This window comes from Sinocyclocheilus rhinocerous, unplaced genomic scaffold (genome assembly GCF_001515625.1).
Source record: "Sinocyclocheilus rhinocerous isolate Xijiao unplaced genomic scaffold, SAMN03320098_v1.1 scaffold299, whole genome shotgun sequence".
Lineage (NCBI taxonomy): Eukaryota > Metazoa > Chordata > Actinopteri > Cypriniformes > Cyprinidae > Sinocyclocheilus > Sinocyclocheilus rhinocerous.
In genome coordinates, this window is record NW_015652998.1 from 1,373,646 (window position 1) to 1,398,249 (window position 24,604).

At 38.0% G+C, this 24,604-nt stretch overlaps 3 protein-coding genes and 1 long non-coding RNA gene across 5 annotated transcripts; 2 read left to right on the plus strand and 2 right to left on the minus strand.

The window, feature by feature from the left end:
• Positions 1-631: 631 nt before the first annotated feature.
• LOC107715296 (stromal cell-derived factor 2-like) lies at positions 632-2,656 on the minus strand. Its single transcript, XM_016521369.1, has 3 exons — positions 2,439-2,656; positions 1,126-1,322; positions 632-1,054 (listed from the first exon to the last, which is right to left on the minus strand). The coding sequence occupies exons 1-3, from the start codon at positions 2,611-2,613 to the stop codon at positions 758-760; spliced, it is 669 nt and encodes a 222-aa protein (XP_016376855.1). The 5' UTR covers positions 2,614-2,656; the 3' UTR covers positions 632-757.
• A 456-nt stretch (positions 2,657-3,112) lies between these two features.
• Positions 3,113-18,111, plus strand: LOC107715256 (transcription elongation factor SPT6-like). The gene is given in 36 exon segments (XM_016521340.1): positions 3,113-3,242; positions 4,819-4,929; positions 5,102-5,254; positions 6,572-6,645; positions 6,752-6,926; positions 7,023-7,104; positions 7,248-7,503; positions 7,655-7,756; positions 7,853-7,966; positions 8,054-8,143; positions 8,243-8,385; positions 8,465-8,613; positions 8,695-8,805; positions 9,096-9,225; positions 9,355-9,505; positions 9,863-10,017; positions 10,145-10,340; positions 10,451-10,590; positions 11,044-11,184; positions 11,401-11,593; positions 11,708-11,845; positions 12,245-12,412; positions 12,587-12,714; positions 12,806-13,013; positions 13,158-13,305; positions 13,480-13,622; positions 13,712-13,852; positions 14,001-14,196; positions 14,288-14,539; positions 15,000-15,156; positions 15,250-15,290; positions 15,621-15,689; positions 15,775-15,849; positions 15,934-16,115; positions 16,219-16,415; positions 16,943-18,111. Coding segments are annotated over 35 exon segments (5,088 nt in total). The 5' UTR covers positions 3,113-3,242; positions 4,819-4,829; the 3' UTR covers positions 17,133-18,111.
• Positions 18,112-18,565: 454 nt separating this feature from the next.
• LOC107715354 (ras-related protein Rab-34-like) lies at positions 18,566-22,781 on the minus strand. Of its 2 annotated transcripts, none has more exons than XM_016521462.1 (11): positions 22,571-22,781; positions 22,267-22,385; positions 21,955-22,037; positions 21,705-21,770; positions 21,476-21,577; positions 21,329-21,393; positions 21,196-21,247; positions 21,025-21,106; positions 20,753-20,843; positions 19,900-20,003; positions 18,566-19,774 (listed from the first exon to the last, which is right to left on the minus strand). In XM_016521462.1, exons 2-11 carry the CDS (start codon positions 22,321-22,323, stop codon positions 19,712-19,714), a joined length of 765 nt encoding a protein of 254 aa, XP_016376948.1. In that variant the 5' UTR covers positions 22,324-22,385; positions 22,571-22,781; the 3' UTR covers positions 18,566-19,711. The 2 variants fall into 2 exon arrangements, with proteins under 2 accessions (XP_016376948.1, XP_016376946.1); XM_016521460.1 differs by having other exon boundaries at positions 19,896-20,003.
• A 269-nt stretch (positions 22,782-23,050) lies between these two features.
• LOC107715356 (uncharacterized) lies at positions 23,051-23,930 on the plus strand. Its single transcript, XR_001637089.1, has 2 exons — positions 23,051-23,151; positions 23,846-23,930. It is a non-coding gene; the product is annotated as an uncharacterized LOC107715356 (long non-coding RNA).
• The last annotated feature ends 674 nt before the right edge of the window (positions 23,931-24,604 follow it).

The following is a 24,604-nucleotide window of genomic DNA, read 5'->3' on the forward strand; positions in this document are numbered from 1 at the left end:
GATGTTCTTTTTAAATTAAATATTACTTGTGCAAGATGCAAATAGATGGCCATGATGTTTCTATATTAATGGCCATTGGATATTCTCAAAGGTGTGCACAAAACTTTCATGCAGCAAGTTAAAACTTTGTGTTAAAACACTGAACTTTGCATTATAATTATGAAATCTGTAAGTGTGTGGAATTAACTTTAAAAATTGCTAAAAACAAATGCTAAAAGTGTTTTTTTTCCTGCATTCCAAAAATCAAAACTTTTTTTTAATTTAAATTTCTGTTTGTCTTATTATACACTACCTTTTAAAGTTCGGGGTCAGTACAAATTTTCAAGTTATTGAAAGAATTCTCTTATGCTCACCAAGGTTGCATTTATTTTATCTTGTTCTTCAATCTTGTGAGCAGCCACTACTCCAGTCTTCAGTGTCACATGATCTTTCAGAAATCATTCTAATATGCTGATTTGGTGCTCAAGAAACATTTCTTATTATCATCAATGTTAGTAACAGTTGTAATGCTTAATATTTTTGTCGAAACCTTAATAATCCTTATTGACCCCAAACTTCTGAACAGTAGTGAATGCTGTGCAAAATAAAAGCATATGCTTAAAAGAGTGTCAAAAATGACCATGAGGCACAGTTTGATTATGAAACTGTTTTTCATAACAGCTCAAGGCTCCTCTTCTGGACCAGTACGTAAAGAAAAAAACAATAGAAATCTATAAAATGAAGAGTCCAGCAGATTCAGCTTGTATGAAGCGTTTCATTAAAACTCAGTATGTAATACATGGCTGAAATCCCTGGATCCAGTCTCACTGGGTTTCATGAAGACGCCCTCCATTGTTTTCCAGTAGCTGTGTGAGCTGCTGACCATCATGCCATGCACTTCTCTCTGGCCGTGGATGGGTCTGCCGTACTGTTCCCCTGTCACAGACAGCAGAGCCTCAGTGGCCGTGTGGCGGAACCGAACGGACTCATCCCGCTGCCACACAGAGCCTGCACACAGAACGGTCCACTCGTCCAGATGGTCACCCTCGCCGTTCTCACCAAAGGCACTGACTTCCTAAATGGGAAAAGTTTTTGAGTAAAATTCATACATTACAGTGTGTGTTTAAAAAGATGAAATATTAAAACCTGATTTGAAGAAAGAGGAGAGGTAAAGTAGTGGCTGTGTAGATTGCGGCCTGTGTTCACATGGGTTAATCGGATGTTCTGTCCACACTGTACCAGAGTCCCTCGATGACATGCAGCATCACTGGTGCCTCGCACACTCCAGTAACTGTTACTGTCCTCCGCTGCGGTCACACCGGTCACTGACTGCTGACCACTACCTGGAATTAACATTAAAGGGGTCATATGATGCGATTTCATTTTTTCCTTTCTTAATTTGATCAAAAGTAAAAAATAAAAACATTAATCATGTTACAAAAGATTTCTATTTCAAATAAATGCTGTTATTTCAAACTTTCTATTCGTCAAAGAATCCTGAAAAAAATGGTTTCCACAAAATATTAAGCAGCACAACTGTTTTTAACTTTGATAAGAAATGTTTCTTAAGCAGCAAATCAGCATATTAGAATGATTTCTGAAGGATCATGTGACACTGAAGACTGGAGTAATGATGCTTTGACCACTACCTGGAATTAACATTAATAGATCACAGAGAGATGCTGCTTCTTCTCCTCCTTTTTTTAGAAAAAAAATCAATACTTTTATTCAGCAAGCATGCATTAATTTGATCAAAAGTAAAAAATAAAAACATTAATCATGTTACAAAAGATTTCTATTTCAAATAAATGCTGTTATTTCAAACTTTCACAGAGAGATGCTGCTTCTTCTCCTGCTTCTTTTTTTAGAAAAAAAATCAATACTTTTATTCAGCAAGCATGCATTAATTTGATCAAAAGTAAAAAATAAAAACATTAATCATGTTACAAAAGATTTCTATTTCAAATAAATGCTGTTATTTCAAACTTTCTATTCGTCAAAGAATCCTGAAAAAAATGGTTTCCACAAAATATTAAGCAGCACAACTGTTTTTAACTTTGATAAGAAATGTTTCTTAAGCAGCAAATCAGCATATTAGAATGATTTCTGAAGGATCATGTGACACTGAAGACTGGAGTAATGATGCTGAAAATACAGCTTTGCCATCAAATCAATAAATTACCATTTAAAATATATCAAATTAGAAAACAGCGATTTTAAATTGTAAAAATATTTCACAACACTGTTTATACTGTATTTTTGAACAAAGAACTGCTGCCTTTAAAAAAAAAAATCTTACCGACCCCAAACAGTGTATGCTTTTAACCCTATAGAGTATTTACAAACTAATAATATAATGTTTATTTAATGGATTTTTAAATTAAATTGTTGTTAATTATATTTTATAACACCTCGAATGTTTATATTACTGCCAGCCTTTATGAATGAGAGTCACTCACCAGATCCATAGCGGACATCGTGAGAGTGTAATCTGACGTTGTGTTTCACATTGACCAGCTTCACCACCGACCCGCACGTTACTAAATTAATTTCACTGCCGGAGGACAATGTAAACATACATGACAATAATACTGTTATAGGGAACTGGACCCGCAAAAATCCCAAACTGTCCATGGCTTGCTAAACCCAATGGAAAAACTAAGCGTTAAAAACCCTACATGACGTCACATTGAACGCATGAAGCAATAAAATATAGAGCGCCGTCTTCAGGCTCGGAGACACAACATTGTCGGGTACTTGGGTAAAAGATAAAAACCTATACAGTCTATGGAAAAACCATAGACTGTATGGTAAAAACGATATTTAGGTTGTTTATATTTCTTGTAAAATCTTATTTTAAAATGGTTGAAGTGCTAGTTTAACTTAGTTAGTTTACTTATTTTGCACCAGGAAAGTTTACTATAATTTGCCCCTGAAAGATATGTAACATTTTACAATAAGGTTCAAATGAACATTAGTTAACTACATTAGCTAACCTGAACTAACAATGACAAATAATTATAACCTATTTATTAATCTTAGTTAATGTTCATTTTAACATTTACGAATGCATTATTTATTAAATATCAGCAAATGGATTCATCCTGGCCGGAAGTTAACTATGTGTATACCGGAACCAGAATCCCGACAGTAACTCTCAGCCATTTTTTGTTGTCATTATCAAGCTTCTTCAAAAGTGACGCTTCGTTCTTCATCTCAGTGCATATTTTCAAGTCTTTAGTCGAGCCTCCTCGCTAGGAAAAGTAAGTGCGCGTTCGTGTTCGATGTTTCATTTCAGTCAAGTATTTTTAAAAGAGTCAGAAAAGCCTTGGGTTGTTTTTCTTAGCGTACAGGCTAGCTTTTAGCATGAGGGCCTTGAGTTCTCACAGTGCCACGGACAGAGTCGTTACGTAATTATTTAACAAACAAACAGTTTTGTTACTGTTTACGTTTATTCATCGCTAGCATTCTGGGTATTTCTTAGTAGTTATAATCTTCGTATTTACGCGTCCTAAATTCCTTGGCAAAGCTAAAAATCTTTTTTTTAATTTTTTTTTATATTGCAATTGAAAGAATAACAACAGTTATGAAGTAACATGGGGCTAACAGACATCATCACATGAAGTTAGACAAACTACACAAATTAACAAAATATACCAATGATAAAGAAGAAAAAAAAATTTAAAAAAAGAAAGAAAGGAAAGTCTTTTAAAGATAGCTTACAATAGACTCAAGAATGTTACAAGTTTTAGAAGCCTTTGAGTTCAAAGGATTTGACATATTCTTAAAAGAAGTAAAAAGGGACTTTATATCAGATGAAAACATTCTAAAGTTAGGTTTGCAATGAATGGTTCTGGCTTTATGAAGGTGAAATTTACCCAGAAGACAAAGCAATAAAACAATATGTTCCAGATTAATGTCCTTGGAATGAAAATCTGACAAAAAAATGATAGATTCTGTTATTTCTATCATTTTGTTACAGCAGGAAAAAATTAACATGGTAACTTCTGACCAAAAAGACTTGGTGAATGGGCAATGATAAAACCGATGTAGAATAGATTCTTCATCAGTATTACAAAATGAACACATTGAGGATATATTCTCAGAGAATCTGCTCAAAAATAAATTACAAGGGTAGTATCTATGAGCAATTTTGAAATGGAGTTCTTTAATTTTACTTGGGATAAATAGCCTGTGAGGAAAGGTCCATAAGTTTTTTAATTCAGAGTTCGGATAACAAATCCTCCATTTAGATTGTGCTTTAGAGGGGCATCCTGGAGTTGAAGAAAGAGCATTTCTAATAAAAAAGTTATTGCATTTTTTATCTAATACATAAACACCATTAAATGCAAGTGTAGGAAAATGGTTGTGTACACAGCCATAACATAAATGCGCTTGGCAAAGCTAAAAATCTAGCTAAGCGCATGGATCTCACGTTCATCTTGATGTGTGTTTTGAATAGAATACACAATTAGTATTCTGATGTTATATCTTATCATGTAAACATCTTACATCTAACATGTAAACATATAAATCAAATTAGACAGACAAAGTGCTGTTTTGAATATCTAGTTCAATAACAATCAAGTTAAGCCACCAGTGAAGCTAATCTTTGTCAGCCTTTTGTTTACTGCAAGACATGTGTCAGATGCATAACCTGTTTTTGTTATCATTACTGAACTGAATTTTACTGATTATGACAAGGAAATTGTAATATTGCCAATATGTCAATGCAACATTTCACTCTTTAATTGCTATGCATACTGCAAACCCTTTGAATGTCATACTATAGTCACAGCCATACTGTTAAAAAAAAAAGCTGTTTGAATTTTGACACAGGCCTTGCAAACATGTCTGACTTCATCGAGAGCGAGGCTGAGGAGTCAGAGGAGGAGTTCGAGGAGAAAGACCTGAAGCCCAAGAAGACACAGAAATTTATGGAAGATGATGGTAAGATGTTACCTACTTGAAGCCACATCCAGTGGAAGGCGTGAATATGATCAGAAATCACGTTTTAGAGTGCTACTGTTTAACTTTAATAATTCTTTTAACAGTTTTATCAGTTCTGTTGTTATTGGCACATTGTATCATTCCTTGTGTGTTGTGTTGTTTATGTCTCCAGAAGAAGAGGAAGAAGAGAATACTGAAGATCAGGATGAGCATGGAAACCTGAGAGGACTCATTGATGATGGCGATGTGGAAGAGGAAGAAGCACAAAGTGGGAGAGAGGATAGTGACTCCGGTGAAGAGGTCCGTCATCGCCGCAGGAAACGAAGTAGGTTACTCTGAATTTAAAACCATATTAATAAATCTTTCTGTGTTCTGGTGTTTTGACAATTCACTAGTGCATAATGTAGTTCTCAATAGGAATAGGGGAAATCAAATATTTACAATATTGTTATTTTGCTGGAGATAACAAAATAAAGGAATAGTTCACCTAAAAATGAAAATTTGTTGAAAACTCTCAGACCATCCAAGATATAGATAGAGAGTTTTTCTTCATTGGAGCAGGTTTGCAGAAATTTAGCATTACATCACTTGCTCACCAATAAATGCTGTCAAAATTTGAGTTCAAACAGCTGATAAATCATGACAATAATCCATATGACTCAAGTCCATCAATTAACGTCTTATGAAGTGAAAATCTGTGTTTATAAGATGAAAAATCCACAATTTTAACTTTAAACCGTTATTTCTGGCCAAAATCTGACTCCATAAAAAAGTGAAAGTCCATTTCCTGTTGTCCTCTTAAATGAAAATCCACCAATATATGTGTTTGGAACCATTTTGGACTGTTTTCGCTTGTAAACAGTGCTTAAAGGTGACATATCATGAAAATCAGACTTTTTACATTTAGTAAATGTGTTTGTATATATATTCTGTTTATGTATATACTGTATTCTATATATAGTACCAGTCAAATGTTTGGACACATGAATGGGAAAGTGTCCAAACTTTTGACTGGTACTGTACTATAATATACACAAAGAATATCGGCCGATATATCGATATCTGCCTTTTTTTACTCCCTCATATCGGTATCGGTATTGGCCCCAAAAACCCATATCGGTCGGGCTCTAGTCATTATACTACCATTGTGATAATTCCTTGTTTTGTGACTGAGTATGAAAGCACTAACACATTACAGCGTATAATAACATATATAATTTATACTTAAGTAGCAAAAACAGGTTTGAGTTGGTAAGTGTAGTTCAAACTTGATTGATTCACAACTGATTCAGTGGTCTGATTTAAAGTGCATTAAAAGTTCAATAGAAACATATATTGGTAAATGTTGTTAGTAATGTATGTATTATGAGTAAAGTATTGTTAGTTGGTATAAATATGAATAATATAATAGTGTGTAATATTTTTGGTGCTCATTTAATGAAAAATTGTGTGAGAAACATGTAATTACTAGGTGAACTAAATTTAAACCTTTTGCATCAATTATTTTGAATCACTTTTGCCAAAATTATAGTTCCTCTGATTGGAAAAAAACATAACTGTTGACAATAGGCAAAATGAAATACTGTTTTCTGTATTGCTCAACCTTTGTTCTCATTAAACAATGTGTGTTTGTATCTGTCAGGCTATGATGACTATCTGGATGATGATGATCTGGACCTCATCGAGGAGAATTTAGGAGTGAAAGTGAAGAGAAGGGTGAGTCACCGAACTTCCTGCCTGTGCTAAATTGCAGAATTTTAATTAATTTAACTGATACCAGTTAAATACTTAAGTTCAGTTTTGAACTTTTTGAATTGTTCAGAAAAAGAAGTACTCACGTGTGAAAACCATGGATGATGAGGGGGAAGATGATGAGAAAGACCTGATCGCTGATGAGATCTTCACTGGGGATGGTGATGGAGAGGTGGAGGATGGAGAGACTGTAGACACACTTCACCCTAGAGATGACGAAGAAGAGGAAGATGATGAGGAATCTGGTAGGAAAGACGTTTACCCTATTCATCATGGATTTGAATTTGGATACTAGAATTCTGTGGAATTTTGGTGATTTTTTTTTTCTTTAATCTTTGCAGATATTGATGATTTCATTGTGGATGATGATGGACAGCCCATCACGAAAAAGAAAGGAAAGAAATTCTCTGGCTACACTGATGCGTAAGTGGTGTAAACTGTAAACAGTGGTTTGCTTATGTAAATATGCACTTCTCTCTGAGGATATAATGGCCTAAATCCCTGATTTAAATGGCCTTCAACCCTATGACTTTGTCTCTAATGTTGCTCCTTTTTTGGCATTCTAGTGCTTTGCAAGAAGCTCAAGAGATATTCGGCGGTGATTTTGACTTTGCCGAGTTTGACACTGAGGCGTATGATCATGCAGAAGAGGAAGAGGAGGATCAGGATGATGAGTCATGGGATCGGCCAAAGAAGCAGACCAAGAGAAGAGTTGGCCGTCGTAGCATATTTGAGATCTATGAGCCCAGTGAGCTGGAGAGCAGCCACATGACCGATCAAGACAATGAGATCCGCTCCACAGACATGCCAGAAAGATTCCAGGTATAAATCAGTGTTAGCCTGCATATATACCTTTCATTTGCAGTATGCCGTCCCATGTGAAGGATATCAGAAACTTCTGCATGCCCTGTACCAGTGTGTTTCCTTTCATGGGTGGAAATGAGGATATTTCATAATTTCTTGTCATTTACAGTTGAGGGCCATCCCTGTAAAGCCTGCTGAGGATGATGAGCTGGAGGAAGAAGCTGAATGGATTTACAGGAATGCCTTCTCCACACCGACCATCTCCATGCAGGTCAGAACTGAATATTTGTATAACATGACTTTTGTTAGCATGTTGTCATGGCACTAAGCTAACTTTGATTCTTATTTTGTTTGATTTGCATTGCAGGAGAGCACAGACTACCTGGATCGTGGGACAACCACTAATTTCAGCAGAAAGGGCCCCAGTACTATTGCTAAAATCAAAGAAGCTCTGAACTTCATGAGGAACCAACACTTTGAGGTATAGTCATGGGGGGAAAAAAACAGGGTGTAATAAACCTGACTGACAGATCATCTGGTTTTATCTCTTCTCTCTTCCATCTTACAGGTTCCCTTCATTGCATTCTACAGGAAGGAGTATGTGGAACCAGAACTGAACATTAATGATCTGTGGAAGGTGTGGCAGTGGGATGAGAAGGTAAGGGCAAATCAAAATGTTCTCTGAATGCATTGTGGTTGCTGCTGCTGCTTTTTTTAAATATAAATTAATTATGGCTGTTTATGCTGTCCTCCTCAGTGGACTCAGCTGAAGACCAGAAAGCAGAACCTGACACGTCTTTTCCAGAGGATGCAGTCTTATCAGTTTGAGCAGATCTCAGCTGACCCTGACAAGCCACTGGCTGACTCGACTCGTCCCCTAGACACTGCTGATATGGAGAGGTATGACTACAAACCTAACAAACTTTCTAACATTTTATGCTGTGTCCACAGTATTCACTTGTTCTTTCTGCTTTAACAGGCTGAAAGACGTCCAGTCTCTTGATGAGCTGGGAGACGTCTACAACCACTTCCTGCTCTACTATGGCCGAGACATTCCTAAGATGCAGAATGCAGTCAAGTCCAACAAAAAGAAACTGAAAAAGATCAAGGAAGTGTCAGAGGAAGATGGTACAGCTGTGTTTTCTTTGAATAAGTTGTTAAAATAATGGTCAGCCATGCATTAGACTAAAACGGTTTATATTCTGCTAGGAGAAGAGGCAGAAGTGGAGGAGGAAGAGGAAGAAGAGGAGCAAAAGGGTCCAGATCTAAAACAAGCTTCCCGTAGAGATATGTACAGCATCTGTCAGAGTGCAGGCCTTGGTTTGTACATCTCACACAAAAATAAGACTATGTATTTTTTCTTTTATTTATTTATGCTGGCAGAGTCAAATGTGCCAAACATATTCCCTGGCAAAAAATATATAGTATTTTAGAATATAAACTTACAGCAATATTTTGATTGCATTTATACTAACATTTTGTGTCAGAGATATTTTTAACAATGTAACTGATATTGTACATAACTACAGTGTAACTCCATGAACGTGATGAATTCATACATACACTTTTCTTGTAAAATGATGGCATATGGTGACCTTTTTTTTTTTTAGACGGTCTTGCCAAGAAGTTTGGTCTGACCCCAGAGCAGTTTGGAGAAAACTTGCGAGACAGTTATCAGAGGCACGAAACCGAGCAGTTTCCTGCAGAGCCTTTGGAGCTAGCCAAGGACTATGTGTGCAGGTAGAGCATCATTGCAAACTTGAAATGGTTACTTATTAAAATAACTTCTGTATGCATGTCTTTTACCCACGGCTTATTGGAAGATCATAGGAGTTTTCATATTTATTCATAACTCAAATTTTTTCATAGCCAATTTAACACCCCGGAGGCTGTTCTGGAAGGCGCTCGCTACATGGTGGCCATGCAGATAGCCCGTGAACCTCTGGTTAGGCACGTGCTCAGACAGACCTTCCAGGAGAGGGCCAAGATTAACATCAAGCCAACTAAGAAGGGCAAGAAGGTTGGTACTTAGCGTTTGTTTATGAATTACAGACTTGCCTTATAATATGTGTTCTACCATTATTTCATTAACTGTTGTGTTTTTGTTTATCTTCTACTCTTTCACTTAACCATGTTCATCAAGGAAAGGGTATTAGCAGAATAGCAACCTTCCCACCCCAGCAGAGTTCTGTTGTGTTAGAGCTTTAGCTAGAATGTTCAGTTGGTGTATTTAGGTATGTAGGCAGCGTTTTTGCTGCGCTAATGTAGTAAACTTGTCCTTCTATTCAAACCCAGACTGAACTGATGTGCCAATGGCTGCATTGTTTGCTCGTTCATCAGTAATTCCACATCAGCTAATGTCTGTCATGTTTCCTAGGATGTGGATGAAGCGCACTATGCCTATTCCTTCAAGTATCTCAAAAACAAGCCTGTGAAAGAGCTCAGTGGAGATCAGTTCTTGAAGATGTGCCTGGCTGAGGAGGAAGGCTTGCTCACCATAGACATCTGCATTGACCTTGTGGGAGTCAAAGGGTATAGTTGTGTCCTGAAAATATTAGCTTGTGATCAAAACTTGAATTTAGCATCAAGAAACAATTCATGAGTTGTTAAGGATGGTTAGACAAGAGATACCGAGCAGTCCTGTTTGTCATCTCCACAGGTACGCAGGAGATCAGACCTACTTTGATGAGATTAAGCAGTTCTACTACAGGGATGAGTTCAGTCACCAGGTGCAGGAGTGGAACAAGCAGAGAACTCTTGCTATTGAACGTTCCTTGCAGCAGTTCCTGTATCCTCAGATGGCCAAGGAACTGAAAAACAAGCTTGTCACTGAAGCCAAGGACAATATTATTAAGGTGCCACATTGATTGCATGCATTGCATTACCTTTGAAAGCTAACAAAGCAATTTCTGTACCAAACTGTGGTCTATAACAAATTGATTTGTGTTTGTTGTGTCTGTGGTAGTCTTGCTGCAAGAAGCTGTATAACTGTTTGAAGGTGGCTCCTTATCGGCCTGATCAGCAGGTAGAGGAGGACGATGACCTTATGGATGAGTCGCAAGGAAAGGGTATCCGTGTACTCGGGGTGGCATTTGCTTCCGGCAGGTACATGTGTGTTCACATTATTTTAGAAAGAGATGCACTATTTCAAGGGTGTCAAACTCGGTTCCTGGATGGCCACAGCCCTGCAGAGTTCACATTTAATCCTAAATAAACACACCTGATCTAGCTAATCAAGTCCTTCAGGTTTATTTGAAAACTACATGGTATGTGTGTTGGAGCAGGGTTGGAACTAAACTCTTCAGGACTGCGGCTCTCCAGGAATTGAGTTTGACACCCCTGCACTATACAAACTAATTTTATTGGATATTTAATTTATATTTAGGTAATTTAATGCTCACTTTAAGTGAATCTCAATTTTATTATGAAATATTTAACATTATATATTATTGGCCATAACATCACTATAATTATCAGCTTATCAGTGTCAACAAGGATATTTTTTTTTTTATCAGACCTTTCATACTTTTGAATGGTATCTGATGTGTTTTTTTATAGAGATACACCAGTGTTCTGCTCCCTCATTAATGGTGAAGGAGAGGTTGTGGACTTCCTCAGGCTTCCTTACTTCCTGAAGAGGAGAAATGCATGGAGAGAGGATGAAAGAGAGAAAAAGGTGAAGAAATAGAAGCCCTGCAAATAATTTAATGTTCAGCTATTTAATTCCAATTGACATCAATATTGTTAGGGATGCACCGATACCGATACTGGTATCGGTATCGGGCCCGATACTGGCCTCCTGTACTCGTACTCGTACTCGTTAAAATGCCCGATACCAAACGCCGATACCACACAGCATGTGATAAGCGCCATATTCAAATTATTGCGCTTTTTGATTTAAAAAATGCTGTTTGCAAGTTTTAAACTTTCATTGGACCCCAGCATGCTGATGCTTTATTTGGATGTGTGTAGTGATGCTCATATGGTGATGGAGGACATCAAGCGCACCATCAGTGAGCTGGAGCAGGACTCCTCTCTGCCTGCGGTGGGGGTGGAGCTGGTGGACAACGAGCTGGCTGTGCTTTATATGAATGGCAAGAAGTCTGAGGTCCGTGCAATGAGATAAAATCATAAAATTTACCCATAAACCCTTGTTGAAGGCTATATGTTGTACTTTTAATACCTTTTCTAATGTTTCTTTAACATACTGCTCCTCTCATAGGCGGACTTCAGAGACTATCCACCTCTGCTTCGGCAGGCTGTGTCTGTGGCTCGCAAGATTCAGGACCCCCTAGTGGAGTTTGCCCAAGTCTGTAGCAGCGATGAGGACATCCTGTGTTTGAAACTGAATCCCCTGCAGGTACAAGCACATTCCTGCATCTCATGACCTTCTTTTTGCTATTTTCGTTTTAATACCTTTTGATTTGCTCCATGTATTTGTGAAACTCAGCCTTGAATTGTCTGTCAGTGTTATTTTAGTATAATTTTTTATTGCCATTTATAGTATCTATTCATATTTTTTTTTTAAATTTGTTTAACTTTTGACTTTTTTCATTTGTTTTAAATTGACTTATTTTAGTACTTCAGTAACTTATTTCAGTTAGTTGTCTTATTTCATTTACGGAACCCAATTTTTAATTTTAGTTAACCGTAACAACACTGACTTCTGTCCACTTTAGTATGTTTTTTCAAACAGGCTTGACATTAAGGTCAACTTGTGAATCACTTCTCATGTATAATCTTTTTAAATGTTCCTCAGGAGCATGTAGTGAAAGAGGAGCTGCTGGGTGCTCTTTACTGTGAGTTCATAAACCGGGTGAATGAGGTTGGTGTGGATGTGAACCGGGCCATAGCTCACCCTTACACCCAGAGCCTGGTCCAGTACATCTGTGGCCTTGGACCTAGAAAAGGCTCACACCTGCTCAAGGTGAGACCTTTTTCTCCAAAAATCTATTCTCATATTTGATGTTCATGCTGTTTTTCCACCTAAACAATTTACAATGTTAGTCTAGCTAAGTGTTGAGAAGTTTCTATGATGTTGATCTAAAACGATATCATGAAATGTTGAAATCATCTTCTGCATCTTTCCGATGTTCTACAGATTCTTAAACAGAACAACACTAGGTTGGAGAACCGGACCCAGTTGGTCACCATGTGCCATATGGGACCCAAAGTCTTCATTAACTGTGCTGGCTTCATCAAGATTGACACTGCCTCTCTTGGAGACAGGTAAGATGCTACACGTAATGTTTGTGAATGACCGGTAGCGCACTCTGAATTATGAAGATGTGATGAAATAATGTCTTCTTTCATCCTGCAGCACTGACTCCTATATCGAGGTCCTGGACGGTTCTCGAGTGCACCCTGAAACGTACGAGTGGGCACGAAAAATGGCAGTGGATGCTCTAGAGTACGACGAGTCGGCAGAAGATGCCAACCCAGCCGGAGCACTAGAAGAGATTCTTGAGAACCCAGAGAGGCTGAAGGACCTGGATCTGGATGCCTTCGCTGAGGAGCTGGAGAGACAGGTGAACTTTGTTATAATGTTGTATAGTTCACTTGTGTATATTTTGTTAGCAGAGGCATTTATCCCAAGCGGCATATGAGGACGTAAGCGATACTTGACTTAACTAAACAGTTATTTATTGTTATTTATTGTTTCTTTCTTTCAGGGTTATGGTAATAAGGGAATTACGCTGTATGACATTCGAGCGGAGCTTAGCTGTAGATATAAAGATTTGAGAGCTCCGTACAGGCCTTCCAACACGGAGGAGGTCTTTAACATGCTCACCAAGGAGACTCCTGAGACCTTCTATATAGGTAAATACTACCTGAGCATGTTTAGATATTTTAAAAACATCACAGAGTAATCTATAGTTATAAACCTACAGATTTACATACTTTAAAGTATTCTGTGATATTTGTGCTGCTCCTTCATATGTTTCAGTCTTGACACTGTTGGTAATATTTTCCTAAATCTCTGTGCACATATAGGTAAACTGATCACTTGTGTGGTGACTGGCATTGCTCACAGAAGGCCACAAGGTGAGAGTTACGACCAGGCCATCCGTAATGATGAGACCGGACTCTGGCAGTGTCCATTTTGCCAGCAGGACAACTTCCCTGAGCTCAGTGAGGTGGGAATTGGTTCGGTTACCTTTCCAAGGAATTAAATTTTAGCTTAGGCACATAAGCAAAGTTGCTCATATCATTGTGTTTTTCTTAGGTGTGGAATCACTTTGACAGCGGCTCCTGCCCTGGTCAAGCCATCGGAGTGAGAACTAGGTTAGATAACGCTGTCACAGGCTTCATCCCAACAAAGTTTCTTAGTGACAAGGTGGTGAAGCACCCTGAGGAGAGAGTCAAGGTGAGCAAATCTCATATTTCCTTTTTATAATCTATCTGGTGTATGTTTATAAACAATACACACCATAAATATGTAGCTTTAAAATAGATATGGAAGTCTGAGAATCTCTTGTGGACACACTGACTTTTGTCTGGTTCTCTGCTGTTAGGTTGGCATGACTGTGCACTGCCGCATCATGAAGGTTGACATTGAGAAGTTCAACGTGGATCTCACTTGTAGAACATCTGACCTGAGTGACAAGAACAACGAATGGAAGCTTCCCAAAGATACCTACTATGATTTTGATGCTGAGGCAGATGATGTGAAACAGGAAGAGGAGCAAAAGAAGAAACAGCAGAGAACCAGTCAGTATTGACCAAATGTCTTTGAGAGACATTTATTTTCAAGTGATTACTTTTTCACTGAAGTATTATGATTTTTGTTTTCTGTCTTTAGCTTACATTAAGCGCGTGATCGCTCACCCATCCTTCCACAACATCAACTTCAAACAAGCGGAGAAGATGATGGAATCCATGGACCAGGGTGATGTGGTGATTCGACCCAGCAGTAAAGGGGAGAACCACCTGACAGTCACATGGAAGGTGGCTGATGGGATATATCAGCATGTGGACGTGCGTGAGGAGGGTAAAGAGAATGCGTTTAGCCTTGGACATACTCTTTGGATCAACACTGAGGTGAGCTGTTGCTGTATGTCGCACATAAACTATTGCTTAAAAGATTGAGGTCTGAGATATATTATTTTTTAATGTTTTTGAAAGAAGCCTCTTATGCTCACCAAGGCTGCAATTATTTAAAATGTTAATATAGAGAAATATTGTTACAGTTATATAAATAACTTTTTATGTTATTATTTTTAAAAATAGAATTTATTCCTGTGATGGAAAGCTGAATTTTCAGCAGCCATTACTCTAGTCTTCAATGCCGCATGACTATTTAGAAATCATTCGAATGTGCTAATTTGGTGCTTATGGAATGGAGCATTTCTTATTGTTGAAAAAATTTGTGCTGCATAATATTTTTTTGGACCATGATGTTGTTTTTTCAGGATTCTTTGATGAATAGAAAGTTAAAAGAACAGGATTTTTTAAAATAGAAATCTTATATATATATATAGATATAGATAAAATGCCCCCTACAATTTGTACAGTTGTGCATTCATCCTTTCTTGCCTTTGTACAGAAAATGGAGGAGATTCTCATAAGGTCCAAAAAAGAGAAGCCGACATTCATCCCCTACTTCGTTTCAGCTTGTAGAGACCTGCCAGGCAAATTTCTTCTGGGTTACCAGCCTAGAGGGAAGCCAAGGTAACACTCATTACCCTAACAAAGCAGGGCACAACTCGCATATATTATGCATTCGTAAATGTTTGCATTTGTTTTTTTTTTGTTTTTTTGTAGGATAGAGTATGTAACCATCACTCCAGATGGCTTTAGGTATCGCTAGTCTTCAATGCCGCATGACTATTTAGAAATCATTCGAATGTGCTAATTTGGTGCTTATGGAATGGAGCATTTCTTATTGTTGAAAAAATTTGTGCTGCATAATATTTTTTTGGACCATGATGTTGTTTTTTCAGGATTCTTTGATGAATAGAAAGTTAAAAGAACAGGATTTTTTAAAATAGAAATCTAACGGTAGTCGTGGTTGCCTGCAGGAGTTTGAGGATCTGGATGAAATCACAGCCAGGTATGTCCAGCCTATGGCTGCATTTGCACGAGATCTGCTCGGCCACAAGTACTTCCAGGAGTGCAATGGAGGTGATAGGAAGGTGTGTTATCATTTACAGTCAATGGTCTCTTCCGCTGGTTCAAAGACCACTACCAGGATCCTGTGCCAGGTTAGTAGTCTCCATCTGCACTCCAGCTCTGGCCTAGCATTGTTATTTTTCCTTGTAATGTAATGTTTCTGTTGTCTCTCTAAAGGCGTCACACCAACCAGCAGCAGAACAAGAACACCAGCATCAGTGAACGCCACACCTGCCAACATCAACATTGCCGGTATGTCTTCCCTGAAAACAACAGGGATTTTCTCAAGTAATTCTTCTCAGAAATGTATTGTAAAATCTGTCCCCTCGCTCTCAGACTTGACTCGAGCCGTCAACGCTCTCCCGCGAAACATGACATCCCAGATGTTCAGTGCCATAGCAGCGGTTACAGGCCAGGGCCAGAATCCCAACACGACGCCGGCCCAGTGGGCCTCCAGTCAGTATGGTTACAGTGGCGGCAGCAGTGCGGGAGGCGGCGGCAGCAGCAGCGCTTATCACGTAAGAAACCTGCACCTATGCACTCAGTAACCTATTCAACTAATTGAATCAAAACCGGGCCTGCTAATATTTCATATTCCTTCCTTTCTTGTTTTTTTTCAAGGTGTTTGCAACACCCCAGCAGCCAATGGCCACCCCCATGATGACGCCCAGCTACTCTTACACCACACCTGGCCAACAGCAGGCCATGACCACGCCCCAGTATCCCAGCAGCACCCCACAGTCCTCACACGGACACCATCAGCATTCGTCCTCCACGCCATCGTCCTCGTCATCGAGAGTGCGGACGCCACAGCCCAAGTGAGTGCTACTACTGCTTTCTTGAAAATGCAAAACCATGTTTACCGTGTCACACCAAAAATTCAGTGCGATAAGCATTTTAATTTGAATGAATGGCTGTTGATGCATCTGTTCAGACCTGCACGATTGTTCACGTCAGTGCAAAATGACTTTTTACCAAAAATCTTTTCCATCACACTGCAAAAAAAGGTGGCTGCTGTTACATAAAACTATGAATTTGTGGCACTCACGAACAGACTGTTTTGCTAAATGACAGTGAATAGCCTGTTCAAGTTGAAATTGGTCACACAAATTCACCGTGCTGACCAACAGAAAACCTGTTTTCTGTGAGAGCTGTGGTTATATCGCTTCACAATGGATGGTGAACCTTTTTTGCCCACGGTAATATAGCTAATGCGACTGCATCTTTAGTCGTGTTTTTTTTGTGTGTGTGGTATCTATTATTATGACTTCTATATCGGCTTCTGTGCTTGGTACATTATCCATCACAGAATAAAGTACTAAAACTCTGTCTGTGTTCCCTGCAGGACAAGTTCCCACACTGCTGTGGATTGGGGTAAAATGGCTGAACAGTGGCTGCAGGAGAAAGAAGCTGAGCGGCGGAAGCAAAAGACGCCCCGCATGACGCCCCGACCTTCCCCCAGCCCCATGATCGAGAGCACACCCATGTCCATCGCCGGAGACGCCACTCCCCTCTTGGACGAGATGGACCGATAGGAGTAGGGAAAGGGGGTGTTCAGACATCTCATATAAAACCCAATCCATCCACATCCCATCTCTCACCCTCCGTCTTTTGCTCTTTCGCTGCTAGAAGTATTTCTTTGAGTCATTCAGAGCTACTGATACAAAGACAAACACTTGAAATGTGTTGATGACAAACAGATTTAGGAAATGGACCTACAATAAACGTTTGTCACTAGGGTTTTCCTTTTTCTTTTCTTTTTTTTTTTTTTTTTTTTTTTAAGTATGTGCATAATGCACCCCCTTTTTCATTTCAGTTTTTTAACTAAATTTAAAAGGAAAGGCTTAAAGCATGAGACGTTGCATGATTTGTGCCCATGGGAGCTGGTATTCAATCACCGTAAGATCATTAGTTCAGACCCACTCAGAGAGCTTTTCTTTCTTGTATCTGGCTTAAACATTTAAATAAAACCCTGTTTCAGTATGAACCAGAGCACTGTAATGATTCATAATCCGTGTTCTGTTGAGCTGTTACGCAAAGAATTAAGCACTGGGGAGATTTGTAAAGCTATTTTGCCATTCTTTTATCAGCTAAAAAATGAAGTATGTGACTTTGAAAGAGATCCTGTAAATGTCATGTTTTTGGGGCCATTACAGTGATCAGAACATAAGCATTTTAAATTCAGAACTGATGAAAAATGATGTTTTTAAGGTCATCTTTGAGTTTTCCAAGTTCAGAATCCGATATCACTTCTCATAATGTGCTTATACAAGTAAACTGAACTATTGTGCTAGAAGATAGAGTCCTCTGATCAGTTTTTTGCTTTTTTAGTTTGGGGGCTGTTTGTGAATGTGTCTTTGCTGGGCCAGACTTCCTCAAGGCGTTTCCACACATGCTGTTTTTTACTTCATGTACAATCCCATGTATCACTATAGACAGAAATTGTGACATTTAAGCAAAATGAACTTTATGAACAAGCTCCTTATACTGTGACAATATTTTCACACACCAAACATAGTTATGATTCGCCCACCCAGTATAGTGAATCTTCCAAGTTCTGGGAAGTGTTTCTGACCTGATCATGTGTTCTTTTAGTACTGTTTGTGAATGTGTCTTTGCTGGGCCAGACTTCCTCAAGGCGTGTCCACACATGCTGTTTTTTACTTCATGTACAATCCCATGTATCACTATAGACAGAAATTGTGACATTTAAGCAAAATGAACTTTATGAACAAGCTCCTTATACTGTGACAATATTTTCACACACCAAACATAGTTATGATTCGCCCACCCAGTATAGTGAATCTTCCAAGTTCTGGGAAGTGTTTCTGACCTGATCATGTGTTCTTTTAGTACTGAGGCTAAACTATGCCTTTAGGTCAGGAAGTGAGCTCAGTGTCTAAATCGTTCTGTTCGGTGTATTTCACTGCTGGCATCCATTTCATTTCTTTCCTTTGATAAAGTTGTCAAAATTAAACACTTCTGATTCAAGTGTTTTTATTTGCTTTAAACATCTGTTCCTTAACAGTCTTTACTGATTTCAGTTAGTAGAGTGTTTGTCTTCAAGCTTCAGATAATTAATTTCAGACAGCTGTGATTTTAAGATGCAACTAAAGAGACTGTGAAGTTTTCCATGTGACGTTCGTTGGTATTTTAATGTCTTTGCTTAAGAGACAAGTAGCTTCCGTGAACTGTCAAATGTAAGGCACAGCTACAAGTGGACAAAAATACCAACAATTGAAATTGACACTTTTTGGGGATTTTATCCTTTATTCTCTCATGAAGACTTGAGGGGACATTTCAGTACAGAATATAATGGTTTTCAAGTGGGCTGTTTGTTGAGCTGCTCATTTTTGCTTCACAATTTTCGCTTGAGTGATACTTCTCTATTTACATCTTAACAATCCTTCCATTTAGCTCACAGTGTCGGCGCAGTCGGCAGCAGAGCCTGTGGTCACGAGTGCTGGCATATGTATCATATTAGCCAGAGAATCTCATGATGCAATTAAAAACAAGGGCTGCATTTACAAAATATCCACTCAGAACCGCCAGGAGGGCATTTAATGTGACCTCTTAAGTATTCTGCACATAAGCACTAGGAAAAAGCAAATGTAAAGGCAGAACTCATTACCATCAAATGACAGGGATTTGCATCGCTTTATGTAATAGACTTGAGATGCCAGTAAATGACACCAAGTATTTATAGATAAGATTTACAGATTTAAATCTTTATAAGACACTGCTTGGAACAAAACACGTTTTTGGACAAAACTACTCACTTGATCCTGGTTATTTGATAGTCTAAGACAAACTCAATTACTGTGTATCCACATAATAATCATGTAATACAATCATGATACAGAAAAATGCTTTCAAATTCATAACTAAAAAACACATGAAATATATCATGGATTCATTGGTACATTTCTGATTACAATCCAAATTTCACTTTCAGATGAATTCTTGTTGAGATTCCCTCGTCTCACTGGCCAAGTCCTCTGTGTGTATTATTTTTTTCTTCAACTCAAAGATGTGCATCAGGGCATTATGGGACATCATCCCAAAGTCTTGTGTTCAAGGATCACTTCTATTGCCATTTGAACGTTACATACTTTTAGTCAACGACAGCAGCTGGATTGCCTCTTCTTAAAAATGTCATCACAATTGTTAGAGATATCTGTGAAGAAAAGATGCATATATTCTTTTCTGTATGGCCATGGTGAAATATTTTCAGGGTAAAACATGGAAATAAAATGTTTATAATTAGCTATATTTTGATGTAATGAAAGAGAACTTACTGACAATATCACTAGCTTGTCTAGAATTGTTCCTCTCCAGCTCAGATAACACAGTCGCCTCAAATGTAAGTGATGCAACCCGTAGGAAAAAATCTCTCACACTTTCCCCTGTAAAGGACACCAGAAATAATACATAATATTTCATGTCATATGTTACTTACACAACCAGTAAAAAGTTCAGAATCATTCAGATTTTTTAATGTTTCTGAAAGAAGTATCTTGTGCTTTACCAAGGCTTATTTATTTGATCAAATGTACAATAACAACATTAATAATGTAAAATACTATTAAAATTGAAAATAACTTTTCTATTAGAATATATTATAAATTGTCATTTATTCCTGGGAATTGTCAGCAGCCTTTACTCCAGTCTTCAGTGTCACATGATCCTTCGGAAATCATTCTGATTTGGTGGTCAATTATTAATAATGGTTCTTAATATTATCAATGTTGAAAACAGTTTTTGCTTAAAGTTCAAAAGAACATATATTTGAAATTGAAATATTTTGTATTGTAAATGTCTTTACTGTTACTTTTGATCAATTTAATGCATCCTTGCTGAATAAAAGTTAATTTATTTTTTAAAACCTTACTTACCCCAAACTTTTGAATAGTAGTTTATCACAATATTTCACAATAATGCTGTTTTTACTGTATTTTTATTAGCCTTTGTAAGCCTTGTAAGAATTTTTTTATGTATTTTATGTATACATTTTATGTATGAAACTACATCTAGATATTATTTTGAACTGCTTTTGACCTCACGTATTTCTGACATCAGCTCAGACAAACAAACTAGTTTAATTGCAAACAAAACACCTGTGTTTAAAGTCTTTAAAACAGACATGTTCCTCTACCTGACAGCGCAGACACGGCCCAATACTCTGCTCTGATCTCCTCTGAGATTTGAACGGCTTCTTGCTCCATTTGAGCCAACTGATCTGGGTGCTATGGGAGAGAAAGATTCATCTAGTTACCGCAAGGAATTGTCAATGTAATTTCATGCATCCGTATCCTTTTTTCTTTATGAAAAAGTTAATGCGACCCTTCTGTGCCAACATCATGTGAAAGTCACAGTGTGGCGATGGATTTTTAAAGGCTTCGAAGAGATACACTGAAAATAACTCACACTAAGATCCTTTTTGGTTCCCACGAGGAAGAGGAGGACACTAGATGGGTCATTGTCTCTCATGGCATCTTCAAGCCACTCTCTGAATAAACAGAGACAAGTGGGAGAAAACCGACAGGATTCATGACTATTCAGACAGTGTTTCAAACCAAGCAAGTGATCATACTGTACCTTGCATGATCCAAAGAGTTATAATTGCTCAGGTCAAAGACAACAATGATGGCTGGAAACAAAAGATAGATTGTTTTTACACAATTTTACAAATTAACAGTAAGAATATGCTTAGTATAGTCTGTTTTATTACCTTGAGCTCCTCTGTAGTATGCGGATGCAATGCATCGGAATCTTTCCTGACCTGCTGTGTCCCACCTGCAGAGAGAGAGAGAGATTCGTGATCGAAGGATGCAACCATATGGATGACTGTTAAAGCAATAAAATACACAAAACTCACAACTGCAAACTGAAGGGCACCCCGAGGACCTCAAATCTCTCCATCTCAAAATCCACTCCAATAGTTGCTTTGTATGTCTTGTCAAATGTGTCTTTGCAGAATCTTGACGACAGAAATAATAACAAATGTAGTCACTCAAGCATTTATACATTTATTTTTTTATTTTTTTCAGTAAAAGCACAATGAGATCTGAACTGAGAAAAGGTAAATTAACATGAGAGACTTTTACCTGTTTATTAAACAGGTCTTTCCAACTCCTACATCACCAACAACAATGACCTTGGCTACATTCAATCTGGAAATGAACATTTACAATAAAATAATGTTCATTCATAGTACATTACACATCTGTATTATATCCAGTCAAAACCACTCTTGTTTGTTTATGAAGTTTTGTCTGCATTGTGGGGACCAGCAACCCCCCACTACAACAGCAAAACAAATGTTTGTATGTGAAAGAGAGAAAAAGAGTAACTTACCCTGTTTTCTGTCCTTGACATGCATCTTTAACGGTAATGTTGAAGCCATCTTTGGTGTGCACTGCAGCGTCCCTTGTAAAGTACTGAATAATAGACCAATAGAAATGTGTTAGGTTAGACTTAAAAAAATTACAACAAGACAAAACAAAGAAAAAACACCTTTTACATAATAATCCTGTCCATCTGAGTCCAGCTTATAACACTCACTGGGTGATTGAAAACAATAATCCTCTAAAATGAATGTGTTTTGAGCAACAAAACAGCTAGGGAGTAGACAAAATTAATATCTAACTAAAAATACAAAAGTGTTACCAAAGGGAGTTCACAGATGATCCTGTTTCCTTTCACATGGGGTAGAGAGTTCATCATGTGAGAGCTTTAACAAGACCACACCAAAACAACTGCAAACACTCAACCATTCTGTCCGGTGACTAGTGGGATTAATAAACATAATAATAACAACGATAATATATTAAAATAAAAACAGTAAATAACACTAACATTAATGAAAAATTAACATGCTGCTGTATAATATAAAAGAAATTTTGATGTTAAAACGCCAATATTTAAAAAAGCTATACAAATGTATATTAAGGAATAAATAAATACAACTTACCTTAAAAGGCAGAAGGCTTTTTTTTACATTCTACAAGTAGCCTATTTTAGACTTGACAGTAATTTAGCCGACACATTTTTGTTGTTGAGGCAAATATTATAGTAGGCTCTTAGGTTCTTTTGTGACAAATGCATGAAATAATACAAAGTAATCGTTTAAAAGTAACTTTTTGCTTTCACTGCGTGACTGTGCTCAACATAAGCCCCGGTCTCCTGTGGCTGCGCTCGATATTTACAGTACGCAAGTGAACTACAAAACCCATATTGCCTAGCGATGTTCTCGCGATGACTGCGTGTTTTTATACAGTCTATGGTGTTAACGTGAACCCCTGAGCATCGAATAATTATTTAAGTAGGAATATTTGTGTATATACGTGTGTAAGAACAGGAAAAGCAAAAACAAGGAAGAAATTGATAATAAATAAACCATGACTGCATAACAGCAAAAGTAGGTGGCGATATGCACACAGGATGTAACACGCCAAAAAACGGAAGAAGAAGAACGTGAACCCCTGCGATATACTGAAGGAAACCCGTGTCGTTCTTCCTTTCCCAACATGGCCCCGAAGGCGAAGAAGGAAGGTGCGTTAGGTTTATAGATTTGATTGTGTATAAATTAGGTTTATTGTGATTATATACAGTTGCGGTTTCCCTTAAATGTAGCTGATATAGGTATGTTTGTCTCTAGCTGTTTAATTAGGCGTCTGGAGTGAAATAACATCGTTTTGATGCTAGAAGTGCCGGAATGAGACGTCCTTAGTCACAACCGCGGCTAGCAAGCTAACATAATTGAGCAGCATGCTCTCGCAGCCTCATTATATCAGACTGTCCGAGTGTTAAACCCATTAGCCAGTTGTCATAAACTGGTTGTTTACGTTCTACTTGGATTGTACAGAGTACAATATAAGTAAATGACAGCTTGTCATCGTTAGCTAGACACACACACGTGGCTAACGTTGCCCATATCTGTCTATTTCTCATTCATTACCAGTCAGTTTAGTTAATAGGAGTCTTTAAATCAGCCCCGAGAACAATATTGTTTTGAAATGTTATCACATTTTTGTGCATTTTATAGCTGCTGCCTGAATGTAAACACGGTAATACCCATTTACAAATGATGTGCCTTTGAAAGTCTCGCAATTTTTATTGTAACGCAATTAAATGCTTATAAGGGACGTAAAACCGCAGGTTGGACAACTTTATACTCATTCATTGTATGCCATATAGACTGGTTTGTTAATATTGCATTATCATAATTGTTAAAATGTTTCTACAGCTGTCCCGGCTAAGACTGAGGCCAAGTCCAAGGCCCTTAAAGCCAAGAAGGCTGTGCTGAAGGGTGTCCACAGCCAGAGGAAGAAGAAGATCAGGACTACCCCAACCTTCCACCGGCCCAAGACCCTGCGTCTGTTCGTACATGTATCAAACAATAGGTATTGTCGATTTCATATAGCTAGATTAAAAGCTGAGGGAATGGTCAACCTCTGCAAATGTAAACTTAAGTTACTGCCTGAATGTTACTGTGATGCATTCAGAAGAACCACTGATGCTTTGTATTGTCTTTCTTTTTCAAAACATTTGTGCTGTGACCTGTTCTGATTGTCATCTTTTTTTCCTGCAGATTGGCATCATCTAAAGTGCTTTTGGTCAGATGTACAGAAGAATAAATGTTTGTAAAAACTATTTTTGTTTTTGTGGCTTTATTTGCTTACATTTCTGGAATTTCAAGGTTTGAGAATAGGTTTGGTTAAAGGGGTCATATGACGTTGCTAAAAAGAACATTATGTTGTGTATTTGGTGTAATGCAATGTGTTTATGCGGTTTAAGGTTAAAAAAAAGGCAGTGTCCCCGCACATCGCACCGCGTAAACATAAAATCATGTCGTTGTCCTCTTTTGAAAGGCCAAAAAAAGTAGTTTCGCTTTCACAACGAAACGCACAGCGTCACACACGGCGGGTTAGAATGAGCGGCGGACGGCGGGCTTGCGACAACCACATGTGACGACCCCGGGCTGGACTCCGCTTCGTCCACAGTG